General features: G+C 34.9%; 3 protein-coding genes and 2 long non-coding RNA genes across 5 annotated transcripts in view; 3 read left to right on the top strand and 2 right to left on the bottom strand.

Moving 5' to 3' along the window:
• The window catches only part of LOC149940717 (platelet-activating factor acetylhydrolase-like), a 333,976-nt gene that overhangs the window by 22,166 nt on the left and 289,213 nt on the right, over window positions 1–22,597 (bottom strand). The gene's annotated exons all lie outside the window — the stretch shown is intronic.
• On the bottom strand, window positions 1,075–3,168 carry LOC149940718 (thioredoxin domain-containing protein 5-like). Its single transcript, XM_090178370.1, has 9 exons — window positions 2,884–3,168; window positions 2,582–2,725; window positions 2,400–2,505; window positions 2,129–2,335; window positions 1,962–2,048; window positions 1,772–1,897; window positions 1,618–1,703; window positions 1,432–1,558; window positions 1,075–1,359 (listed from the first exon to the last, which is right to left on the bottom strand). Exons 1-9 carry the CDS (start codon window positions 3,060–3,062, stop codon window positions 1,234–1,236), a joined length of 1,188 nt encoding a protein of 395 aa, XP_090034496.1. The 5' UTR covers window positions 3,063–3,168; the 3' UTR covers window positions 1,075–1,233.
• LOC149940719 (protein FAM8A1) lies at window positions 3,275–4,745 on the top strand. The gene is made up of 4 exons (XM_090178371.1): window positions 3,275–3,655; window positions 3,751–3,871; window positions 3,943–4,227; window positions 4,296–4,745. The coding sequence occupies exons 1-4, from the start codon at window positions 3,316–3,318 to the stop codon at window positions 4,444–4,446; spliced, it is 897 nt and encodes a 298-aa protein (XP_090034497.1). The 5' UTR covers window positions 3,275–3,315; the 3' UTR covers window positions 4,447–4,745.
• Window positions 13,251–13,809, top strand: LOC149940720 (uncharacterized). The gene is made up of 3 exons (XR_016481323.1): window positions 13,251–13,497; window positions 13,565–13,627; window positions 13,705–13,809. It is a non-coding gene; the product is annotated as an uncharacterized LOC149940720 (long non-coding RNA).
• LOC149940721 (uncharacterized) lies at window positions 13,850–14,318 on the top strand. The gene is made up of 3 exons (XR_016481322.1): window positions 13,850–13,991; window positions 14,052–14,138; window positions 14,195–14,318. It is a non-coding gene; the product is annotated as an uncharacterized LOC149940721 (long non-coding RNA).

Consider the following 22,597-nt stretch of genomic DNA (forward strand, 5'->3'; position numbering starts at 1 on the left):
TTCCCCTTCCGACGGCAGCAGGCGCTAAAGCGTCTAACCAATGAAAACTGTACGCAAAAAAAATGCACGACTTTTGACGGGTTGCGTTCTCCTTGTGTGGGGTGTTGTGTTTGTTGCTCCTAGGTTGCAATGAACTTCCATATTTATGGTGGGCTAAGGATCAACATTTCTGTCAAAAGGTTTAATATAAGCTTAGCTAGGGAAGATAGTTACCAGTTACGTTATAAACAAACCGTTACACCATAGCTCGGTTTAGTAGATGAGTTTTCGAGTAAGTTCATACCTGGTGGCAAAAATGTCAAATTCTTGGAAATAATATAATTATGGAAGTTCATAGTGTGAAGGCGTGAAACGCCCCCTTAAGCGATGTAATGTAAACGTCTGGGTATGAGATTTCGTTTTAGATGGACATTCTGGGCGTATTCTGTATTCAAGACATTTTAGAAGCAATGGGGTGTTTGCTAGCGATCGAATATCACGAAAGTCGTAAAATATGACTATTTTTAAAGTTTTTCGTGGTCCCTCTACCCGGATATTAGGAGCTCTTGATTCGTTTGGTTTTTTTGCAAGGATATGAAGTGTAAATTTCCGGAAAACAATTTGGTTACAGGCGTTCATATTTTGTCACAACAATGTGCAATTTGAAAGCTTCCTGATTTTTATCACCAAATCGATAGTGTACTTGTAAAAGTGTTCAACATTGTATTCTATTAAAAAGAAAACTATTTTTATTTAGTGCCTATAAAATTCAGGATAATTCCTAAAAATAATAATTGGTATAAGTTATGGTGTTTTGAAGATACCGTGTATTTATTTTTTACCTGGGAATTATTGAACTTTTTACGTATATGTATTAGCTTCACGTACCGCGTAGTCGTGGACTATTTCAAAAATTCAGATTATAGTTTCTTTTAATACAATTTAAATATCTGAAATATCGTTATTCCTCTCTAGATATTTAAACCAGTCTATTCATCTTAAGAAAATTAAAAGTCCATTTATTTACCTTTAAATAATTTAATTATCTTAAAATTATTTCTAAATTAAAGCGAATAATAAAGAATTGACAATGTATATGAAGAAATTAATTTATTTTCATAAATTTTATAAGAGATAATATGCACGCTTTGGATAAGAGGATGAATTAAATTTCAAAAACATTTTTATTCAGACGGCGGAAAAAGGAACATTATATTGACTAAATATCAGACTAGAATGAATTGAAATAATAAGTTAAAGTTCATCGTGAATTGCATTGTCTTGTACAAAGTTGTACAAGCCTTCCAAATCTCTCGATCCTTGATATTCTTGAACTTTCTCACCGTTACGGAATAACATGAGAGTTGGGTACCCTTCCACCTAAAAATTGCAAATGCGTTGAAGAATTATAGTTCAATCTACACAAAAATCTCACGATAGTATAATTTATACCTTCTGATTTTCACAAAGGGCATCTTCTTGGGTACAATCTACTTTAGCAATTCTAACGTTATTATTACCCATAAATTTACGGCCCAAATCACTCCATGTAGGTGCTAAACGCTTGCAATGGCCGCACCTGAAGAAAGAAGGGTTAAATTTGCTGGTATATATTTAATAGCAAAAGTAAAAACTTACCAAGGTGCAAAGAATTTAACAAAAGTAACACCCCTACTAATGGCAATGTCAAAATTGGCTGATGTTAAATCCACGATAGGTGCTGGCTTTAAAACATTAAAAGAAAGTTTAATTTTTTTTTTTAATTTAATGATATAAATTTAATGTAATGTACCGGTTCATCGCCTTCTGTGATTTTTCCATCGTGGGATGATTTAATTTCATCATCTACACTTTGTTTCATTTGAGCAACATAAGCTTTTAGTTCTTCATGAGTTCTGCCACCTTGGTAACGGTCAACCTGTTAGAGAAAAACCATTTTTAAATTTTCCGTTACCGGTTTTCTTTTTTTGAATATGTAATACCTTTTTGCCATCAACTATCCAAAGTAATGTAGGATAAGCTTTGACCTCCATTTCGGTGCACACAGCTCTATTTGCGGTACAATCAACCTAAAAATAGTTCATTTAAAAATGTTAGTGTAAAGAAACTACTACAAGTTAGTCTGTTCGAAACCTGGAATCATCAGTACCTTAGAAATTGTAACCGATTTATCATGTTGAAATGTCTGGGCTAATTCTTCCCATATAGGTCCCAAAATTTGACAATGTTTACACCATGGAGCGTAGAATTTAACGAAATGTAAACCATGAGCCGTTACTTTTTCGTAGTCTTGGTCAGTTAAGACCATAAGGCCATTTGCTGGTTTTGGTATTTCAATGGGAACATCAACCGGAATCTGTAAATAATTAGTTTTCTATACATTGTCAGTTTATTTTATTATCTAGAAAAATATTTTTTACGTGTTGCTTTCCCAAACTTTCATCTATGTAAGATTGAAGTGAAGATAAGTCACGAGAGCCTCTATATTTAACTCCCTCAGTTGCTCCCACTTTAAAATACATAAGCCTGGGAAAAACATTAACTTTAGTCTACTAATAAACATATCAAGTGGATGGAAATTTTTATGTCAAAAAGATCGTACGTTGGATATCCCGTAATTCCATGCTCAGCGCATAATGCTGTGTCTGTGGTGCAATCCACTTTAGCTATTATGATATTGTCTTCATTTTTATACGCTTTATCTAATTCAGTAAAGATGGGACTAAGTCGTTTGCAGTGACCACACCTAATAGATATAAGATTATACATAATTTAATTACAGAATTATAAACAGTGATGGTGGGCGTTATAAGTAACCCAATACTGTTAAAAGTTTCAAAGATATTACTGCTACCACTCCGCAGTTTTCAACGTATTAATCTTGATATTAAAAAAATAACTTAACATGGAGCGAAGAACTTGATAAAGTGATTCTTTTTGGGTACTTCGGTTTTAAATTTTGCTTCGTCGTATTTTAAAACATCTTCACTATATAAATCACTTGTTAAAACGTACGCGACTAAAGACAATATACATCCAAACCCAGAAAAAAATTTAATATTAGCTAAAAATGACATATTCATACTTATAGATATTATATAAATTAAAATTCACTACAGTAAATTATGTAAAAACGTGGTTTTCTCAAAGATGTAAACAAAGACACCGGCGTGCATGAAACTAGACAAGAAGCACGGATGATAAAAAACCCCAAAGTCACAAGCTGTTCCAAAACTGAGCAGTACGCTAAATAAATGATTCCCATTCCGTAACTGGCGCCACATGGTGGGAGATTCTAGCGACTCGTCATCACTATTGGGAAATCGACGTTTAAAAATGGCGGACCCACCAGCTGATCCAGGACCCAGATCTTCGGGTTCTGGAAATATCGAAAATAAATCAAATTCTAAACCAAATAATTTCGAATCAAATCAGTTTCCACCTGAATATAAAACCGCGGACGAATATTGCCAAGCGGTGAATAAATGGCTGTGGCAATGCTATTACTTGAGGTGCTTCGCAAATACCTTGCCTTATGCCCTAAGTTGCGCTCAACAGGGAACCAGTACAGACCAAAACAGGAATATTACTCCAAATAACTTATTCAACGCAAATCAGGGAGCAAATGCCATCATTCCAAATAATCAAGCCAATCAACAAACTGAAAGAAACATTGGTAAGCATTGTCATTTCCATCTTTCGTAAGATATAGTATTTGTTTGTGAGGAAGAATTTACTTTTTGACTTTTAATATGAAGTTCTAATTTTCAGGTAGGGAATATTTACTTCCGCCCCTTTGGAAAAGATTTATGGCTGAAGTCATAGATTTTTTCATGCTTTTATTATTAAAATTTATGGTTACTTATATCGCCGTTGACTATCTAGAGATAATGTAAGATTTATAAATTCATTGAAATTATTTTGGTCAAATATAAATGATTGCTTTTCTTGATATGACTGTAGAGATCTTGAGAAATATCAGTTTGATTTGACGCGGTTGGTAGAGGAAAAAATGCAGTACAAGGCTATCATGGAGATGACCACTGAAATAATTATTTTGGAAATAACACATAGAATCGCAGTTTGCGCCTTCGAAGCTATTTGTTTATACAGAGGAGCTCTCAACCCTGGAGGTTCCACTCCTGGCAAAAGTTTCTTCAGGCTTCGGGTTGTAAAATGTTTGAGGGTTGAAAACCTTCCAAATAATAGAATCAGAGTGTTTCCTGCTGAAGATATGGGATTTGGCTGGTATGTTTTAACTAACAATTGTAAATGAAATAAATCCACATATACCTATATCTTTTAAATTTGTTCAGGGCACTCCTCAGGGCTGTTGTCAAAAACTTTTCTATGGCATTTTTGCAACCAGCGTGTTTGTCGATATTTTTCTTCCAGCATAATCGTGCAGCCCACGATATGATAGCCAAAAGTATTGTAGTGGAAGATCTTCCAAGACGCCGTCAATAATTTAACTGAAAGAAAGTTTGGATGTGTAAAAAATGATAAATGTACATTAATTTTGTCTAAATGATGAGATAGTTAACGTGAAATGTAAATTTCTTTTTATAAAACTTGTAAACTATTATAGTTTTAAATTTGGTTTCTCTTTCTTCAAATTGTTAATAGAAGAACGAATTTTTTCCTCGATTTTCTGAGAGATGGCGATAGCTGTTCATGTTTGCCCTTATTCCCGAGAAGCGGGAAATTCAAATGTTGAAGTTGGGCTTATTTATGCCAATGGCGTAATAGCGATTTTACGTAGTTTAAAAATATTAATTAAGTCTTTAGTTGTCGTAATTGTGTAATATTTTTGCCTAGTCCAAAAGAAATACCAAATATAAGTATCTCTGACCTTTTTTTCAGAATTATTGCGTAATAATATAGTTCAGCAATATACTACTAGCAAGGACGATAACACGCTACTCAGTTGGTTTTGCGAGTTCAATCCAGTAGCGGTAGGGGCCTCCAAAAGTCGTCTTAAGGGGCCTACAAAATTTAATATATGGGCCTCTAAATTATTTATTATTAGAAAATTCTGTAATTTGTTTGCGAAATAATTTATTTATTTATTAATTTTCCAATATGCAATGCGAGTGATTGGTTTAAGGACACTGCTGTTTTTATTCCTTTCAAAGGTACGAGTCACTTTTCTGATGTAAGGGATGTACATGTGAAGTACCAAAGGAATTAATGTAAATTGATAGACTGAAATTCAGTGGTAGAAATAAGTAAATAACCACTCATTTGTTAAGTGTTATCAGTACACTAAAAAGGATCAACACACACTCAGTTTTTAGTAATGTTTAAATTCATAATTAATTTTTTCGTCGCGTACCCATTTTACGCAAAGATTTCACAACTGGCTTCAAAAAAAATTAAATAATTTGATAAAATTGTGGTTAGGGGGGGAAGGGGGGCTCCAAATGGTTGGCCTACCTCCCCAAAAATCCTGGCGCCGCTACTGGCTCAAGCGAGTGTCGAAAAAAGAAAATTACCACTAAAACGATTGGAAGTGTAAAACACCGGAAACGTAATCGTGGATTCGCTATTGAGTGGGGTCCTCAGGCCCATCTCGACTATTGGGCTAGGTAGGGCACCGTTTGGCCCTTCATATTTTTTTCTAATTTAATTATAAAGTATTCAATAAAGACCCGGCCATATAAAAAAGGGCGCCTGATATTATTAACCCAGGGGCGCTTGAAAGGTAAAGACTTTATTCGTTTAGGTTTAGCCTAGCTAAGTCAAATGTCACATGTTCTTTGGTGAGCTATCTAATTTCGCATCCAAAGACACGCGAATTCGGGGCATTTTAAAACATGGTGGTCAGGCATAAAGTCCCGAACTTTATGGAAAACTATAGTGGCGCCTACCATTACCTTTGCAAATTAAGTTCTTACTGTATCTTTAGCTTCGTTAGTCACTTTCGAAAATGCTCAAAGGGAAGTTCTTCAGTCGGCGCTATCCCCCTATATTTAGCTTTTCGTTGCTACGCAACGAGTTTGAACTTTTTAATGATTAGGCTTAGCTTCTCTTTTCAGTTTAGTAGTCGCCTGCCAGATTCCCCTCGCGGATCTGAGTAGCCCCAAATAGGACGAAACCAGTCTACCGCTGGAAATTCTGACTATTTTAATTTAATTCTTTTTTGACTAGAAGAGAGTAATGGGCACCGCTCCTCTCATTGTGATCGCTTTTGTTATCATGAGCGAAATTGAGCGGCGAAATGTTTTTTTAAAAGAGCGCGAAACGAAAATGAGAGGAGTGCCAATTTCAGCGCTCAAAAAAGTGCGAGAAGAGAGGAGCGCTTATTTTACCTCTAAAAAAAGAGAGAAAATAGATTAGCGCCAATTTCAGCGTTCAAGGAAGAACGAAAAGAGGGGAGCGCTTATTTTACCGCTCAAAAAAGAGCGGAAAGAGAGGAACGCTTATTTTACCGCTAAAAAATGCGTGAGCGTATATTATGCTAGCGAGTGCGAGCGGTGAGTGAGCTGAGCGGCTCTTGGGCGAAAATGCCCAACACTGCTCAAAGATATATTTGGTCCGAGTTTCGCGTCTCTGGGTGCTTGCTCGTAGCAAAGATAATTTAAACTCGTACCCTAGATTCAAAATCACTCTCTCGCGCGTTTACCCACTTCCCGCTTCAACTCAGAAAAAATTCGCCCCATGGTTTGCGCCTTACCGCAACCGATGGAGCCCGATTTTTCTGAGGTCACGTGCCGAAAAGGGTAAACGCTTCGTAACAAAACCGTCAATGGGAAAGCTCTCAGTATTCGAGTCTAGGGTACGAGTTTAAATTATCTTTGCTCGTAGCTAGGACAACGAACACAAGCCACAAGCAAGCTACGAATTGGTACGAGTAATTCGTAAATTTTGTAATTACTTTAAATTTGTTTAGGGTTTAGCATTTTTTGCCCCTTTTTATTATGGACTTATCAACCTTTCCGCGTGTCTTGGTCAAATGGTTCTTGCTATCCACCATCAAAAGTGAGATGGGCTGCAGTCAAGGTTTTAAAAATCGTGCATTTAAAAATCTTTGTTCATGAAATTTCGGATAATAGGCCTCTATTAGGTGAGTGTCAAAGTTGGCCGTGTTTGCAGCAAGGTTTCTTTAAAAAGAGCGTAGGAGAAAATGTACAAAGGAAAAAAGTCCAGATTTTTTTTTAACTAGGAAATTTTGTCCAAGGAAAAAATGTTCACGGTGTAGGTAAAAATGTACAATACTAAAAAAACGCATTTTTTAATTTTACATTAAAACCTCGGTATTTTTCAGTTATTAATCAGTTTCTCTAAAATAGCCCGAGGGACATCCAAGTTATAACCAGTAATAAAGGCGGTGAAGAACTCTCTGTTGGCGGATTAATGTTTACCAAAAAATAGTTGCCCCACTACAACAAAAACGGATTTGAATTACAACAACCATTCGGAGGTAAGACACCATAACCATGAATTGAAGCAAGTTAAATAATGAAACAAAAAGCAGAATCGACTTTGGCCAAACCTAATCAAATCCTTGCAGTAGCTGTCAACTTTTTACCAGATGAAGTACGTTCAATGCTTCCTAGTTCTGATTCTTGCCGGAGACATCTTCTAAAAACCGACCAAAGGATTCTGTTTGCATTGAGGACCTCGTTTTGCCGGACGAATACACAAAGATCGCTGGACCTAATCCAAGGCCATTCTTGGTTTACGACAACGGCCAAAATTCCACTGAACGTCTCATTATATTTGCCTCTAAAGAAGGACTTGAAAACCTCACATCATCAGATACATGGTTTCCGCACATCTTCAATTAACTGTACGGTTCGCGTTAAGGAAAAGGATGACGCAGACTTGCTACGAAGAATTGTTTAACGTAATACTCGACAATTGTGACGAAATCCAGCCTACATTACCATTGACTTTGAGAAGACCGTTCACCAAGCTATAAATAACATTTTCGGAGAAAGTCAAATTCGTGGTTGTTTCTACCAAGAGACTCAATCCACCTGGCGAAAAATACAGAATCTGGGTTTGTCTCAATTATATAAGGAAGATGAATCCATACGTGTCTTCTGCGGCGAACTTGACGCTCTAGCGTTATTACCGATCAACGTCGTAGGTGAAGGGATTAAATATTTAAGAAACTGTGTGCCACCACTAGCGGAAGAGGTCTTAGATAATTTTGATAATGTCTTAACTGCCGTGAGACGTAACTATTGCCGCTCCAGAAAACACCAATTGGGTTTTCGATTACAAAGACAACAGCCATTGTTCCCACCATCTTCTTGGAAATTTCACGAAGACACACTTACGAACCAAGCACGGACTAACAATATATCGGAAGGTTGGAACAATGCTTTCGCCCGTCTAGTTAGACACAATCATCCAAATGTGTTTACTTTGATAGAAGTTCTTCAACAAGAAGAAGCATGTGTGCACACGAGAATACTAAATGAGGCTAAAGGTGTTCGTATCAAAAACGTCAAAAAAGGATATATTGTGACTTACAAACGCGACTCCATAATTTAGTGGAAGATTTTTTAGAAGACCGAAAGCAATTCCACGATTTATCCGTGGTGTAAGCCAAAATATAAGATTTGGTAAACCAAATATGTAAAAAATAGACATTTTTAGACATTTTTTCCTCGGTTGTGTCTACTTTTTTCCCCCGTACATTTTTACCTACCTGCCAGCTAAGAGCAACAAACACAACACCCCACACAAGGAGAACGCAACCCGTCAAAAGTCGTGGATTTTCTTGCGTACATTTTTCATTGGCTAGACGCTTTAGCGCCTGCTGCCGTCGGAAAGGGAAAATTCGGAAATTGTCTTCCCCCCGCCCGTAAAACGTTCAGCGTAAAGGCTGGTGACGCTCGTCCAATGAAATTCGTACACAACCCTTCGTTAGCGTGTTTAAAGGCTAGCTGCGTTCTCCTTGTGTTTGTTGCTCCTACCTACATTTTTTCCTTTGAACATTTTTTTCCGAGTAGCCTTTAAGAAGTAGATATAAACATCACTGGTGCCATTGTTTAACGAGAGTCTGCTGTAGAAGTTGTGTTCGGCCTGGTCGATGGTGAAACATACTCCCGAAATAATGAAGTGGGGTCACTGGGGTGGCAGAGTGGATAGTACTTTCGCCTCGCAGCGAGAGAAGCCGGGTTCGAGCCCTACTTGTGGTACCATAAGTGTGATACTTCCTATTCTTCACATGCAAAAGTTTTACTGAGAACTATTCACAAGACAAACTGCATGACGGGTTCCCGCGTCACACGTTGCCTTTGACAGCGCCTCGCTAGTGGGGGATTTTCTTCTTGTGATGACGTCACTTCGTTACTAGCTCTCAGTAAAATATTCCCCATAGTGACTAACTTATGGAACAAAATGGTGGTACTAACGAGGAGTGTACCCGAGGTGTTAAACACCGATTTTGATGAAACTCGGGGGGTATGTAGACCTTGAGGTTACATGAATTTTCACCAAGGGAAAAGCTACGCTGGACTTCCGTTTTGCTATGGCAACCGAAAATGTTTTTGACAACTTAAAATGAAAAAATCTACATTTAAAAAAGCATGGGATTTTCTCCGTTTCACAGGCGTACCAAATGTGAAATTTTTTTTAAAAATCAAAAAAAAATTTCAAATCTCAACTAAAATGCTAAATTTGAACTATTTTGGGTGAAATTCATCCAGTTTGGGTAAACTTCATTCAAATTTGGGTAAAATTTCAATAAATTTGATAAATAAAGGAATATTTGCAAAATTATACCTAAATAGGCTATTGTCAAATAATTTTTTTTTGAAATCGACAAAAATTGGATAAATTGACCAAAATTGGGTAAAAAGACCAAAATTGGGTAAAAAGATCAAAATTGGGTACAATGACCTAAAATGTTTAAAATTGGATAAAATCGTGTTAAACCAACTAATATCGTCTCAAATGGGGTAAAATGATAAAATTGGGTAAAACCGCCAAAAATTACAAAAATTGGGTAAAATTGTGTTAAAACCACCAAAATCGGCTTAAATTGGGTAAAATGACAAAAATTGGGTAAAACCACTAATATCGGCTAAAATTGGGTAAAATGACAAAATTTGGGTAAAACAGCCAAAAACGTGGCTAAAAATGATTAAAATTGAATAAAATGAATGAAATTGGGTTAAACAACCGGAATTTGGGTTAAATAAATGAAATTGACTAGAATCGTGTTGAATTAATTGTATTGACTAAAATGAACGAAATTGTATAAAAAGAGCAGTATTTACTTACAATAAATAAGTTTCGACTACAATCGTCTTAAATCAATTGAAATTGACTAAAATAAATCTGTCAAACTACCAAAATGGATGAAGAAAACCTACAAGATAAGGTAAAGTAAAAACGAAAAAGTTATCGATTTCGTTGTAATTTCGTAAACACTAATTAATAACGAAAACTACTATAACGTAAAGTTTTTTTCGTTAAAAACCACCCTTTCGTTCACATCCAAAATACCCCAATTTTGAAAAACCATACTTCAACGTTTTCCATAATATTGTTCGTTAATTACAACTTGCCAAAAAGTTGACTTGTGTTTTGTCGAAGCTCCCTCTCTAGAGAGTCAAATGTCTGTATGTTTGTAACGCTGTTTCTCAGAAACCACCCCACCTAATGAAATTTAACACACCTAAAGATCTAGGCGGCTTTGACAAGGCGTCATTTTCATGGTTTTTGGCGGTAAAACGCGGATGAATACATTCTTTAAAAGAGCAACTTTTCTGATCGATGAAATCATGAATAGAATGATTTAATTATAGTTACTACTTGAAAATGGCCAATAACTCTAAAACTATTAACCAAAATTTGTCATAAAGAGGTCATTCTTTTTCGATTTGCAAAATCAACGGTATAATCCTAAACTCTCAAAACGAAGATATTGTTAAAAAGTAAAAAACCATTGAATAAATAAGCTAATTATTTTATCAAGCATTATAATGGAATTTTCCGCCATGTAGATGGTAAATACTGCTCTTTTTATCCAATTTCGTTCATTTTAGTCAATACAATTAATTCAACACGATTCTAGTCAATTTCATTTATTTAACCCAAATTCCGGTTGTTTAACCGAATTCCATTCATTTTATTCAATTTTAATAATTTTTAGCCACGTTTTTGGCTGTTTTACCCAAATTTTGTCTTTTTACCCAAAATTTTATCATTTTACCCAATTGTAGCCGGTATTCGCTGTTTTAACACAATTTTACCCAATTTTTGTCATTTGGACGAATTTTGATTATTTTACCCAAATTTTATCATTTTACCCAATTTTAGCCGATATTAGTTGGTTTAACACAATTTTATTCAATTTTATTAATTTGACTGTTTTACTCAATTTTATCATTCTACCCCAAAATTTTATCTTTTTCCCCCATTTTAGACGATATTAGTTGGTTTTACACGATTTTATCCAATTTTAAATATTTTAGGTCCTTTTACCCAATTTTGGTCTTTTTACCCAATTTTGGTCAATTTATCCAATTTAAAAAAGAATTATTTGACAATAGCCTATTTAGGTATAATTTTGCAAATATTCCTTTATTTATAAAATTTATTGAAATTTTCTCAATTTTACCCAAATTTGGATGAAGTTTACCCAAACTGGATGAAGTTCACCCAAAATAGTTCAAATTTAGCATTTTAGTTGTGATTTGAAATTTTTTTTTGATTTTTTTAAAACTTTTCACAGTAAAACCGGGAAAATCCCATGCTTTTTTAAATGTAGATTTTTTCATTTTAAGTTGTTAAAAACATTTTCGGTTGCCATAGCAAAACGGAAGCCCAGCGTAGCTTTTCCCTTGGTGAAAATTCATGTTACCCCAAGGTCTACATACCCCCTGAGTTTCATCAAAATCGGTGATTAACACCTCGGGTACACTCCTCGCGTAAGTGAAAGCTCGTAACAACTCCTTCCCCGTGGAGTTTGCAAGATATCTTCTCCCTGGTTCCAGGTGGTTTTCTCCCTAGTTCTTCGATTTCTCTTTTCTATAGAAACGTACTGTCGAGGTTAACGGTAATAGTGAGTGTAGGGAGCTGTTAGCTCGCGTCGCTTGCCACCACCCTCCTACGCATTGTAACCCTGCCACCTGAATTACTGGCTTTGAAAGTAGCTTGATGACTTGAACCTTGGACGAATAATTACTGCACTCGAAACCTAAGCAAAATCCCCGGTTCCACAATTGGAATCGCCCGTCAGCGCTCCTACCGAGAGAATCTCGAAATATTTCTATCCAAATGCAAAACACGCATGTTAAAATGTCAGACAACTTGCATTCCGTTATCTGCTCCGCTGTTTTTAATAGAAGTGACGCTTTTGGAATTTTAATAGGCTTTAGATTATTAATTAATAATTGTATTGGAATAAAAATGAATGTGAAGGTTTGATTATAAATTTAAAAATGCCTAGTCAAAATGGAAATAAAGGTGTAAGCTTTGACGAAAGTGACGTGCTAAGAACGCTAATATTGGGCACAAATTGGATATAAATCTTTCCAATACTTGACACTATGGCGCTACAAGCGGCGCTGCCATAGACATAGGAACTATACTTATACCTAGACAAACTGCTGGATCTACGAAATTGAGGCCGGTTTTGAGCAATGGCGCTTTCTTATGCGTTATATGGACAAAATTACGTGGCGCCGCCTACGGCGTCTACGCGCGGCTAACTATACCTAGGCTATAGCCTTGACTATACTAAAAAAAAGTAAGTCAGCTATAAGATGTAAACAAAGGAAGTATGGATTAATGTACCAATAAATTTCCAAATTATATAATGAAATGTGAGTAAATATTAATGATATTTATCTGTTAATGTAATACTTTTGAATATATTAGTTTCAATATTAATATAAATAATAGCAGAAATACATGATAATAGGAATAAAAATAAACAGTGTCTGAGTATTTGGCTATTGACATTGCAATCAAAGGATGTAAAAGGGAGGTATAATTGTGGAAGGGATTCTACACACACTGATAAAGGATTAAAGAACTCTTATTGCCCTTGAAAAAGTATTAGCTTGGTGAGTCTTTTTCGAATAGCTTCTTTCTTCATTTGATTGTTTATGTCTCTGCTTATTTTCCTCAGCCTTATGTTAACGTATATTTCGATAATCTTTTTCATCAAAACATTAACGTGGTGTTGTGATCCAAGTTCGTCATCAAACATGTGTTCAGTAAGAATTGGAAAAATATTGTCCGTTACTAACTGGCGCAGAACCAAACATATTTTTAAGTCAATGTTTTTAGCCGCAGTTTGAATTGATCCAAAGTATCTCACTGCCTTCTCGGTCAAGCTACAAATCTTGAGAACACTAGCTGTCGGATGACATAATCCACCATTGTCCTTTAAAAGGAGAAGAAGTTTGGTTGGATCCCCCTTTACATAGCTATGACTTGATAGTGAGGAATGCCTTTCGTCTAAAGCGTGTAAACATGTTTCGGATTTTAATTCTTTTTGTAATTTCTTTACAACAAAACCAGCCATATAACGGATTATGTTTTCTCGTAAGATGTTGGATGTTGATGTTCCATCAGTAAGAAACATAATAAAGTCATCCATTTCTTCCTCTAGAGATTCTTCTTTAATAACTCTAAGTTCGTTGGTTGGAACTGGCACCATGCACAAATTTGGAACGTGAGTGTTGTCCAAAGCAATTAAGTGGCCACTTTTTTGATTTTCAATTTTAGTAACCAACGTGTTTTTGTATGCAGCAGTGAAGTTTCTACAAGTAGGATTGTTGTTCCAACCTCCTCGCTGACGAATTGTGTTAAAAACTTAAAATATAACTCTAAATGGTCCTGCGAAAGTTTTTAAGTTAATAGGTACCTTAAAAAATAAACAATTGTTTGCAAAATCTGGTATTTTAAAAAATATACTTCAGTGGTCCATCAGGGGGAACAATGTACTTCTCTCCAATGTCCAAAACACTGTGAATTGTGACACCAAAACCAATAATGGCTGTCTTTCTTTGGCTTTAAAAAATCAAGTTGCCTTCCAGGTTTGTTAAATTGAATAGAAGTTCTTTAGTCTTCATTATGTAACATTTGGTTATTTCAAGGTTGGAAAGCCGAATTGGTGCCTTGTAACCTTTAGCCAATGGATTTCGAGAGTTCAATACCTCAAACAAACTGCAAGGGACAGTGAGGTAAGATACGGTGTCAAAATTGTGGAGAAAAGTTGCTTAAAAATTGTTTTTTGTAGATACCGATCAATTTTTGATATAAATTTAGATGTTGGCCCGCTTCCTTGAAACACTGGATCACCAGCCTCTTTCAAAAATTCTATGCTTTTTGCCACAGAACTGCTAACTGTTTGTGCGGCCAAGTTGACTTTCATATTTTGAGTTTTGAAGGATGGCAATATATGCCCATTCGAATTTATAAATATTTACATTAAATGTTGTCTTCCTTAAGAATTTTCCGCGTGAGATCTTTCGCGTTTTTGCCAATATGATAATCTGATTCTTTAAAGTGTTTTCCACAAACAAAGTGATACTTTCCGGGTATTAAGTTCAATCGATTTATTGCCTTAAGTTATTTTGAGCACTAGTTTAAGTTAGATTGAGGTAATCTTTATTGTGAAAAATGGACAATACAAGGTTTTAACCAAAGACCTGAAATTGTTATGATAAAAACAAGAAATACTTGTGAAATGGTATTTTTTCCTTTGGTGACCGACGTTGATGATTGGAAGCCTCACAAGTTTGTACCATTTTCAATTTTTTTAAAGTTTAAATTTACGTAAAATATTTTATTTCGCGTTGTATTTTACCAAAAACTAACTTTATTTTCGAAAATTAAACAATTTTTACAAGTCTCGGTAAGCAAATACGTTTTTGCGTCCAGCATTAGAATTTTCCGCTTTTTATAGTTTCTCCATTCTCCACCAAACGATTTGGTGGCGCCACGGAATTTTGTCCATATCACACATGAGACGCGCGTGGGACTGAAAACCGGGCACAAAAAGCTAGTGCCTTCAGAATCTGCAATACTCCGTCTAGGTATAAGTATAGTTCCTATGTCTATGGGCGCTGCCGTAAGAGCACCAAGCGCGCCATTTGGTTTCGGGTCCAGTAATTATTCGTCCAAGCTTGAACCCAAGGTGGTGCCTAGGGTATTATACACCTTTTTGGTTTTAATTACGCGCATGCGCTTACGGCCCAATGTTTCTTAGAAGCAGACGACGCCATCTCTCCGTATGTTAACCATGGATAACGAATGTTCAGTGAAACTTATAATAAAACGTTGAAAGTGTTATAACAAATTTAGGAATTAAATTTAAATGAAAAAAAGTGATTATATTACTGAATTTAAGAAAAAAAGAGCGAACACGAGAAAATATTACATGTAAGTGGTAACAGGTACGGTTTGCCGGACTTAGATCATGATGAAAATCTAGGCCTTGACGAAAACGTGGATGTTTCTCGGCCTTCTATTTCTACAGAAGTTGGAAAGCAGTAGCACATTAAACTATTTAGTATTTTGTTAAAATTTGAGGAAGCTCTACAATTTTTGTGTGGTGAGTTGATAGTGATATCGATTAATTTATTCCTGCTTTAATTCGTGACTAATTTTTCATTCTAAATAAATAAATTAATGGGCAGTTTCTTTACATCAAATCAAGATGTAACCCATCTATGAGATCCGTCAGTTACCTTGTGGTTATGGTACTTGACCCAGAGGCGTACTGTGGGTAAATGGTGCCCGGTTCTAGACAAAACAAATTATAATTAGCTTTGATATTCTAAAGATAGGAGTGTTTTTGGCACGGTTCAAAATGTACTCCTGAACCCAGGCTGGTACGCCTCGGACTTGTCAATTTTTATAGAACTATTTGTGGTGGGGCTTGTGATTTCGTTATTGGGTATAATTGTGTCTTATATTTTCTGTAACTTATTAGCAAGTTCTAAAATTTTTCTAATGGTTTATATATTTTTTGTATATCAGAGTCATGCAGGTTCGCTACTCTTTTACATGGAAAGGTACACCGGAGTGGAAAAATAACTGATATGGTTTACTCTAACCACTTCATTAGGATTACTAAGGATTTAAGTTTTAAGAGATTGAAAATTCTAAACTCCTGTATCTTTATTTTTATAGGAAATTTAAAAATAATTTCAATGTGGTATAAAATTATACAGCTAATTAAAAAAAGTTACTTTCTAAGCTCTTTTAGGTTTTTTTATACATTAATATTTGACTCAGATTAGAATTGTGAGATTTCTAACATTGATTTTGTGAAATGGAAATGTAAAATATATTCTATTTTTCTATGGTATATTGCTGACTTGCGTGTGAATATTAAACAACTCCTGTTGTAAGTTAGAAACCAACAAATCTAGAAATTTAAAAAACATTTTTAAAGAAAATTAGTTAATTACTTCGTAATATTTAAAAATGTTCAACTACATTGGTACTAATTTTAAATTTTAATTACTGATTTAATTTTTGGAATGATTCTGACTAATATAAGCAAAAATAAATAATATATTCATACAAAAAGTGTCGCTCTCGAAGCCCGGGCCACTACATGAAATTTTCGAAGCGGACAAAATTTTCGGCGTAGGCAAATATCATGGTGCTACGCCCGCCTATCTAAGAGCCGAATTTCCTAAGATCATAAGAAGTAGTGTCATTGCGCATCGAAACAAAGTTCCATTAAATTATTAATATAATAATAATGGTTCATACCTGATATGACTAGAATTATTTAAAAAAATGTCATTCTTTGATTTTTATTATCTATTTGTTATTACGGTTTTTTTTATAAAAGAATGTTGAATAGTTAATATAGGCTACTTCTGATTGGATCTCTTTCGTGACGTCATGTGATAATGAAATTGGAATTACCACGTTTTCAAATAGCACGTGGAGTTTGTAAACACAGTGGTCGTGGACTCGTAGTGTTGTCTTTCTACTTCTAATTAATAATAATAATTACTGAAATGTTTGAAGAAGATGATTCAGACAGTTTGGATCTTATGAATTTACAAAATGGTTCACCAATATCAGCAGAAGATATATTAGGTAATTTAGAATGTCCTTTACTTAACCCACCAGTAGATACAACTGGGGAAAGGAGAAGAATTTTGGAAGAACTATATGATGATGGAAGATTGGATTTCATACTTAGAGATTTTCATAATGAATATCAAAATTTATTAAAAAAGTTCAAAGACATTCGTGGAGGATATTCTTCATTTTTATATGCCTTTACCAATTTTATCCACGACTACACATTTAAGGGTTATGGGATCATGATAACAAATGAATATGGCCAAGTAGAGGGGTGCAATATTTTACATTGGATAGGGATACGCTTCAGGGAAATAAGTGCTGAAATCAAAAGAAATAAAGAAATTGGCTCTATCACAAAACCACATCAGCAATCTCAGACAGCTTCTTTTACAAAAGTTCAACATTCGAAGTCTTCGAAAATTAGGCATGTGGAGACAGATGTATTATATTCTCTTAATAGGCTTGGTGGAGGCTGCTTGGTGAAGTGTGGGCTGCCAGCAAAGCAAAAATGGAAGTACACAAAAAAATAATGAAAGGGAAAAAACCCCTATCTCAAAAACAGAGAGACCGTGCCCATTCTTTGTATAAAATTTCTTTGTCATTAAGAAATATAGAGCAGTTTGTAGATGACTTACCAGCTGTCATAAGGATGCTGAACAAGGGTGGTATGCTACTGCCTCATGTCTCGTTAATGCCTTTCATCAAAAGAGTGAGCTTTCTGGTAGTTGATATGTTTAGAAAGTGGTCTAAAAGCAACGATCCAGGACAAGCGCTAAGTGAGTAAATCCCTAATCATAGCATTACAATGTAAAAAAGGATTGATAAAAATATATTTTTTAAATTCCAGAGAAATCAATGAGTTATATTTTTGAAGATCAAACTTTGAAGACCATTTTCCACGATGCTGTGAAGACCATCAAAGCAGTTCAGGACTACAATCATTCGCTCGAAGATTTAGAAGCTATGAGGCTTGAATGGCAAAGAAAAATAGGGCATGCAAAGTTGGGGGATTTAGTCAGAGCCCAGATTCAGAGGCGCAATGAGAGACGAGGAAAACGAGAAAGAGGTGGTATGAACCTCCGTTGTTTTCTCTACAGTATTAAGGGGGCCTCCAAAACAAAACTAGCAAAAAAAAAGGGTAACAAATTGCTCAAGAATAAATCAAATCAGAAAAGCAAGCCAAAGCCTAAGAAAAACAAGTTAAACAAAAAATCCAAGGAGGATCTTTTACCTTGTAATTTAAATACCCAAAGATCCAATAGCCCGATGTCCATTGGATCAGGGACCCCAAAGAAAACTAGTTCCGGACGATTAGTTCGCAGAAAGGTTATTTATGAATAACAAATGCAATAACACACTATGATTAAAACCCAAACTGTTCCTAATTAATCCAAAGCTACAAAGTATTGTGAATTCATGATAATTCAGTGAGATATAAAAATTTATTCATTTAAAATGTCTAAGCCTACTTTTCTATAAGAAGCTTCAGCATTTTGTTTGGTATTTGTGCAGCCCTTAATTAACAATGCTCTTCTGGCTGGTCTATAATTTACACTTGTAAGCTTTCCTCCTGATATATATTTCAGTTGGCTAAAGATAGTTTCAACTGCGGATCCATTGATTCTTACTGGATAAATACATTTATTCGGATGTCTTTGAGTAAAATCTTCCGCAAAACCAATAAAACCGTATATGCAAATTCGTAGCAACTCCCACGTTTGCCAGGCTATAAAATGTTTTTGAGATTTGTTTGTTAAACATTCTCCTTTTTTTATTCGCTCTGTTGCCCAGTCCTCAAAATATTTAAGTCCCTTAAGCATTGATTTGATTGGACCAGGATTTGTACATGAAATTCCTTCATGGCTTAATAAACCCTTTTCAAAGATTTGGTGGCAAGCATGGAGGTAGTTATAGAAAGCCATTACTTTTTCTTTATCATTGGGTGGTTTTTCATATTTTGGATTTGCATAATTATATAGCTCACCAAGGACGGGAAGTTGTTGCATTATTTTTGCGGGGGTCACGTTAAGTTTAGACCAAGCGTCTCTGTCAATGTAAGCTTGACAGAGGCCCTTCACTTGAGCAAGTTCATTACAATCCCTTCGGTCATCTTCCCTGGCTTTCATATCTATAGCTTGCTGCCATCCAAAATGAATGTCTCCACAAATGAAATCTTTTGTACCTTCCTTTTGAGAACTATGAGCAGCATTTACCATATTCTTCAACTGGTGGCTTGGGCAAATTATCCAATAAATCCATTGGTCTTCCAAATGAGGATTTCTAAATCGAGGCATTATCTTGTAATTTATGGAACCATCATCTTTAATTGTATGCATTTGAGCTTTCAGAATTCCTAAACTGTGCCTTAAAGATGCCACGTTCGCACTCCCACCATCACACACAAGGGCTGTGGTTTCAAACCCAACCATGTGGAAAGCAGCAATACAATTTAAAACTGTATTGGTGATAAATGAATGTGGGGCAGGAAAGGCCATCATAAAAAAAGGGCCAATTACGTCAAACCTAGCTGAAGCACACCTCCAAAGAAACTGCAAAACATATTCAGCCGCTAGTGTTTCTTTCATGGTATTTTCTTTATACAAATCTTCCATTGTAATATATTCATTTGGATTAAGAGCACAGCCAATAAATTCATTATTGCGAGAGTTCCAAGTTAATTTTCCGATAACTTTCACTTCGTCAAATATTAGAACGCCTTCTTTTGGAGGTCTGATTTTTCCTGGATAATTATGCTTGTCAAATCTAACAGATTCCGATTGCAAAAATTTATAGTCAATGCCTTGGTGACTAGGTATTTGTCTTATTTTATCCTGCACAGAGTAAACACTGGGTAATTTCAACACATCAAAAGATGCAAGGGCTTCATAAGCAGCAGGTGACCTAGAATACACACTCAGTGCTATTCGGTAAGTTAGCGGGCTCCACCTATTTCCTTTAGACCCCTTTTCACAGTTATCCTGGTCTTTTAAAAAATCATTTTTTGCCAAGTCTCTTTCCCATGCTTTCTGAAGAGCTAACCCTAACATTTTATTTCTCCCCTTAGCTTCATCAAAAATCTTTTTTAAATCCTCTTGACCTTTGCAGTTAATTTCACTCAAAATGGAGCTCATTTGCTTATTTTGTTCGGGACAGAGTTCCACACTGGTTTCATCTAGCTTCTTTTCTAAAATCTTAATTTTTTTACGAAGATTGCATCGGTACTGTCTACTATCAAGAAATCTTTTTGTTTTAGATCGTGGTGTTAAAACACTTATTCTACATGTAGACAAATATGATTGCCTTCTGCGCTTGGTTCTTGGAGTTACTTCTTTCTTCTTACGATCAAGAATGTACCTGGATAAATAAAAATATTCTGTTAAATAGGCGCTAGTATAAAGTTGGATACGCCTGCTCAACTTATTAAAATCAGGATTGTTTGATTTAAATCAAATGATTTAATCCAGCGACTTAAATCAAACGATTTAACTCAGCAATTTGAATGATTTTTTTAATCAGTTCTTATAAAAGATTGTTTAAAAGGTAATAAAGTTCCATAAATGATAGATTTACCACATGGACTAACCAAACGTAAGGACGGTTCGCAGTGCCAGAGTGCACATTAACAATCGTTAGCCGCAGAATTTGCTCAGGGAATCGTCCTTACGTTTGGTTAGTCCATGTTTACCATTGAATTATTATATTTTAGAATATATTTATCATTCTATTAGACTATTATCTCTCACAATGATATTAGACTCTTCCTCATGTTTTTTTTTAATTATGGACTCTTCCTAAATATATATATTTTTAAATGATCGATCTACTATTGATACAAAAATAACTGATATCAATAAGCTTATATATTGCTTTTAAAAAGTGACAAAAACCAAAAATATTAAAATAAAAAAATCCGATTCAAATCAAATAAATCGATGTTTTCATTTTTTTAAAGAAACCAAAAAAAATATATAAAAAATCAACAACACTGATTAAAATGGTTTTATACATTACCTTTGGAGATATCGGCATTTACCACATTGATAAATGCCATTTTTAATTTCATCTCGCTTTACATTAGATGGCGGAATGAACCAAACAGTACATTCTGAAGACTGTAATCTTTCAAAAGGACTAGCTATTACTTCAAGGTTTTTTGATTTAAATGATTTGCAGTTGTCCTAAAAAATACAATTTTATAATTTTGTAGGGAAAAAAAAAGATAAAAAAGGTTATAACATACATTTACAAGTCCTGGACAAAAAACGTGATTCCCTGACAATTTTGATAATACTTCATTTATGATAAGTACATCTACTTCTTGATTTCCATCAACATAGCTTATTTGATGCAAAGGTTTGAACAGAGTTAAAATGGTTAGTAGACCATTTGATGAAAATAATATTCTAGTTGGAAAATCATAATAAGTAGAAACGAGTGTTAAGTCCTTTTCTCTAATGACTTGTAGCTGTTCAGCTCCATTTTTACCCTTTCTTACGGAGAGGTGCAAGTCGTCTGATAATACATGTAAGAAAAAATTTTCAAGTGGCTACAGTATTACGTTACTCAAGTTGATATGTAACATGGATTAAATGTATGTAATATATATACACATACCTCTCTTCAAACTACTAATATATTTATCCACAGAATTTAAATAAGAGTCCACTTTGGCCTGTAGAGAGAGCTTCGGCTTCTTAACTTCAGGGTTTGTTAATGGTTCCTTATCTATTTTCCGTTTTGAAAGTTTGTTTTGGTTTTGTGGTGGTTCAAATAGAGTGCACACAGTATGAATTTTAGATATACTAGTTTGTGTTTCACGAGAATGAGTTAGTTTCAATAAGAAATCACACTGAGTTGAATTTTCTCTGACCAATTTTTTCAACCTGTCACTTGCATCATTTGTTTCAGTCTGTACTGAAACATTGTGACCATGACACTCGGTCTGACAAATGGCAGTACATGTGCGTAACACAGTAGTTTGTACTGATTTTCTGGATGTTTCTTTCAGGTAGAAATTGCATTGGGTGGAATTAGTTTTTGCCAAAACTAAAGATTCTGTAACTTTTTTTCTAGGAGGCATTACCTACAAAGGCTTTAATTCACCGTTACCACCAAGAATGAATACTTTCGTAATAATAAATTCTAAGCGCTTTAAAGTACTCAAAATAAGTTAATATCATTAAACTTACTAAAAAAAACCGCTATAACCGTGGTAACTGAGTGAAAAATATTTTTTTTAACTTATCGTTCACCGAAGTTGGCTAACATTTTTTTAAATTTTATCTGCTGTTGTACTATTTTTTTGACGTAATAATTCAACGATTGCTATTGGCTGAAAATTCCGGCCGTTGAAAGATTTGTCGTCTGCTTAAGAAATTTCATACAAACCACAGGGAAAGCTACAGCACACGAGAAGAGCGACACTTTTTGTATGAATATATTATTTATTTTTGATATAAGGCTCAGATTGGGCTCAACTGCAAATTGTAGACTCGGAATAAATTTAAGACTCGAATTGGACTTTCAGTCTCATTATGACAGTGATAAATTGATCCACAATAGAGTAGTATCGCTCTGTAGCTTTGGG

This window comes from Leiobunum rupestre, chromosome 6 (assembly GCF_980474605.1).
Source record: "Leiobunum rupestre chromosome 6, qqLeiRupe1.1.hap1, whole genome shotgun sequence".
NCBI classification, from domain to species: Eukaryota; Metazoa; Arthropoda; class Arachnida; order Opiliones; family Sclerosomatidae; genus Leiobunum; species Leiobunum rupestre.

Excerpts from the sequence above, each read along its gene's own strand:
- LOC149940718 (XM_090178370.1), bottom strand. The coding sequence starts at position 3,062 with ATGAATATGTCATTTTTAGCTAATATTAAATTTTTTTCTGGGTTTGGA. Across the intron at positions 2,726-2,883 it reads ATCAAGTTCTTCGCTCCATG|GTGTGGTCACTGCAAACGAC; the intron begins TTAAGTTATTTT and ends TATATCTATTAG. Across the intron at positions 1,360-1,431 it reads CCCTTTGTGAAAATCAGAAG|GTGGAAGGGTACCCAACTCT; the intron begins GTATAAATTATA and ends TGCAATTTTTAG.
- LOC149940719 (XM_090178371.1), top strand. The coding sequence starts at position 3,316 with ATGGCGGACCCACCAGCTGATCCAGGACCCAGATCTTCGGGTTCTGGA. Across the intron at positions 3,872-3,942 it reads GTTGACTATCTAGAGATAAT|AGATCTTGAGAAATATCAGT; the intron begins GTAAGATTTATA and ends ATATGACTGTAG. Across the intron at positions 4,228-4,295 it reads GAAGATATGGGATTTGGCTG|GGCACTCCTCAGGGCTGTTG; the intron begins GTATGTTTTAAC and ends AAATTTGTTCAG.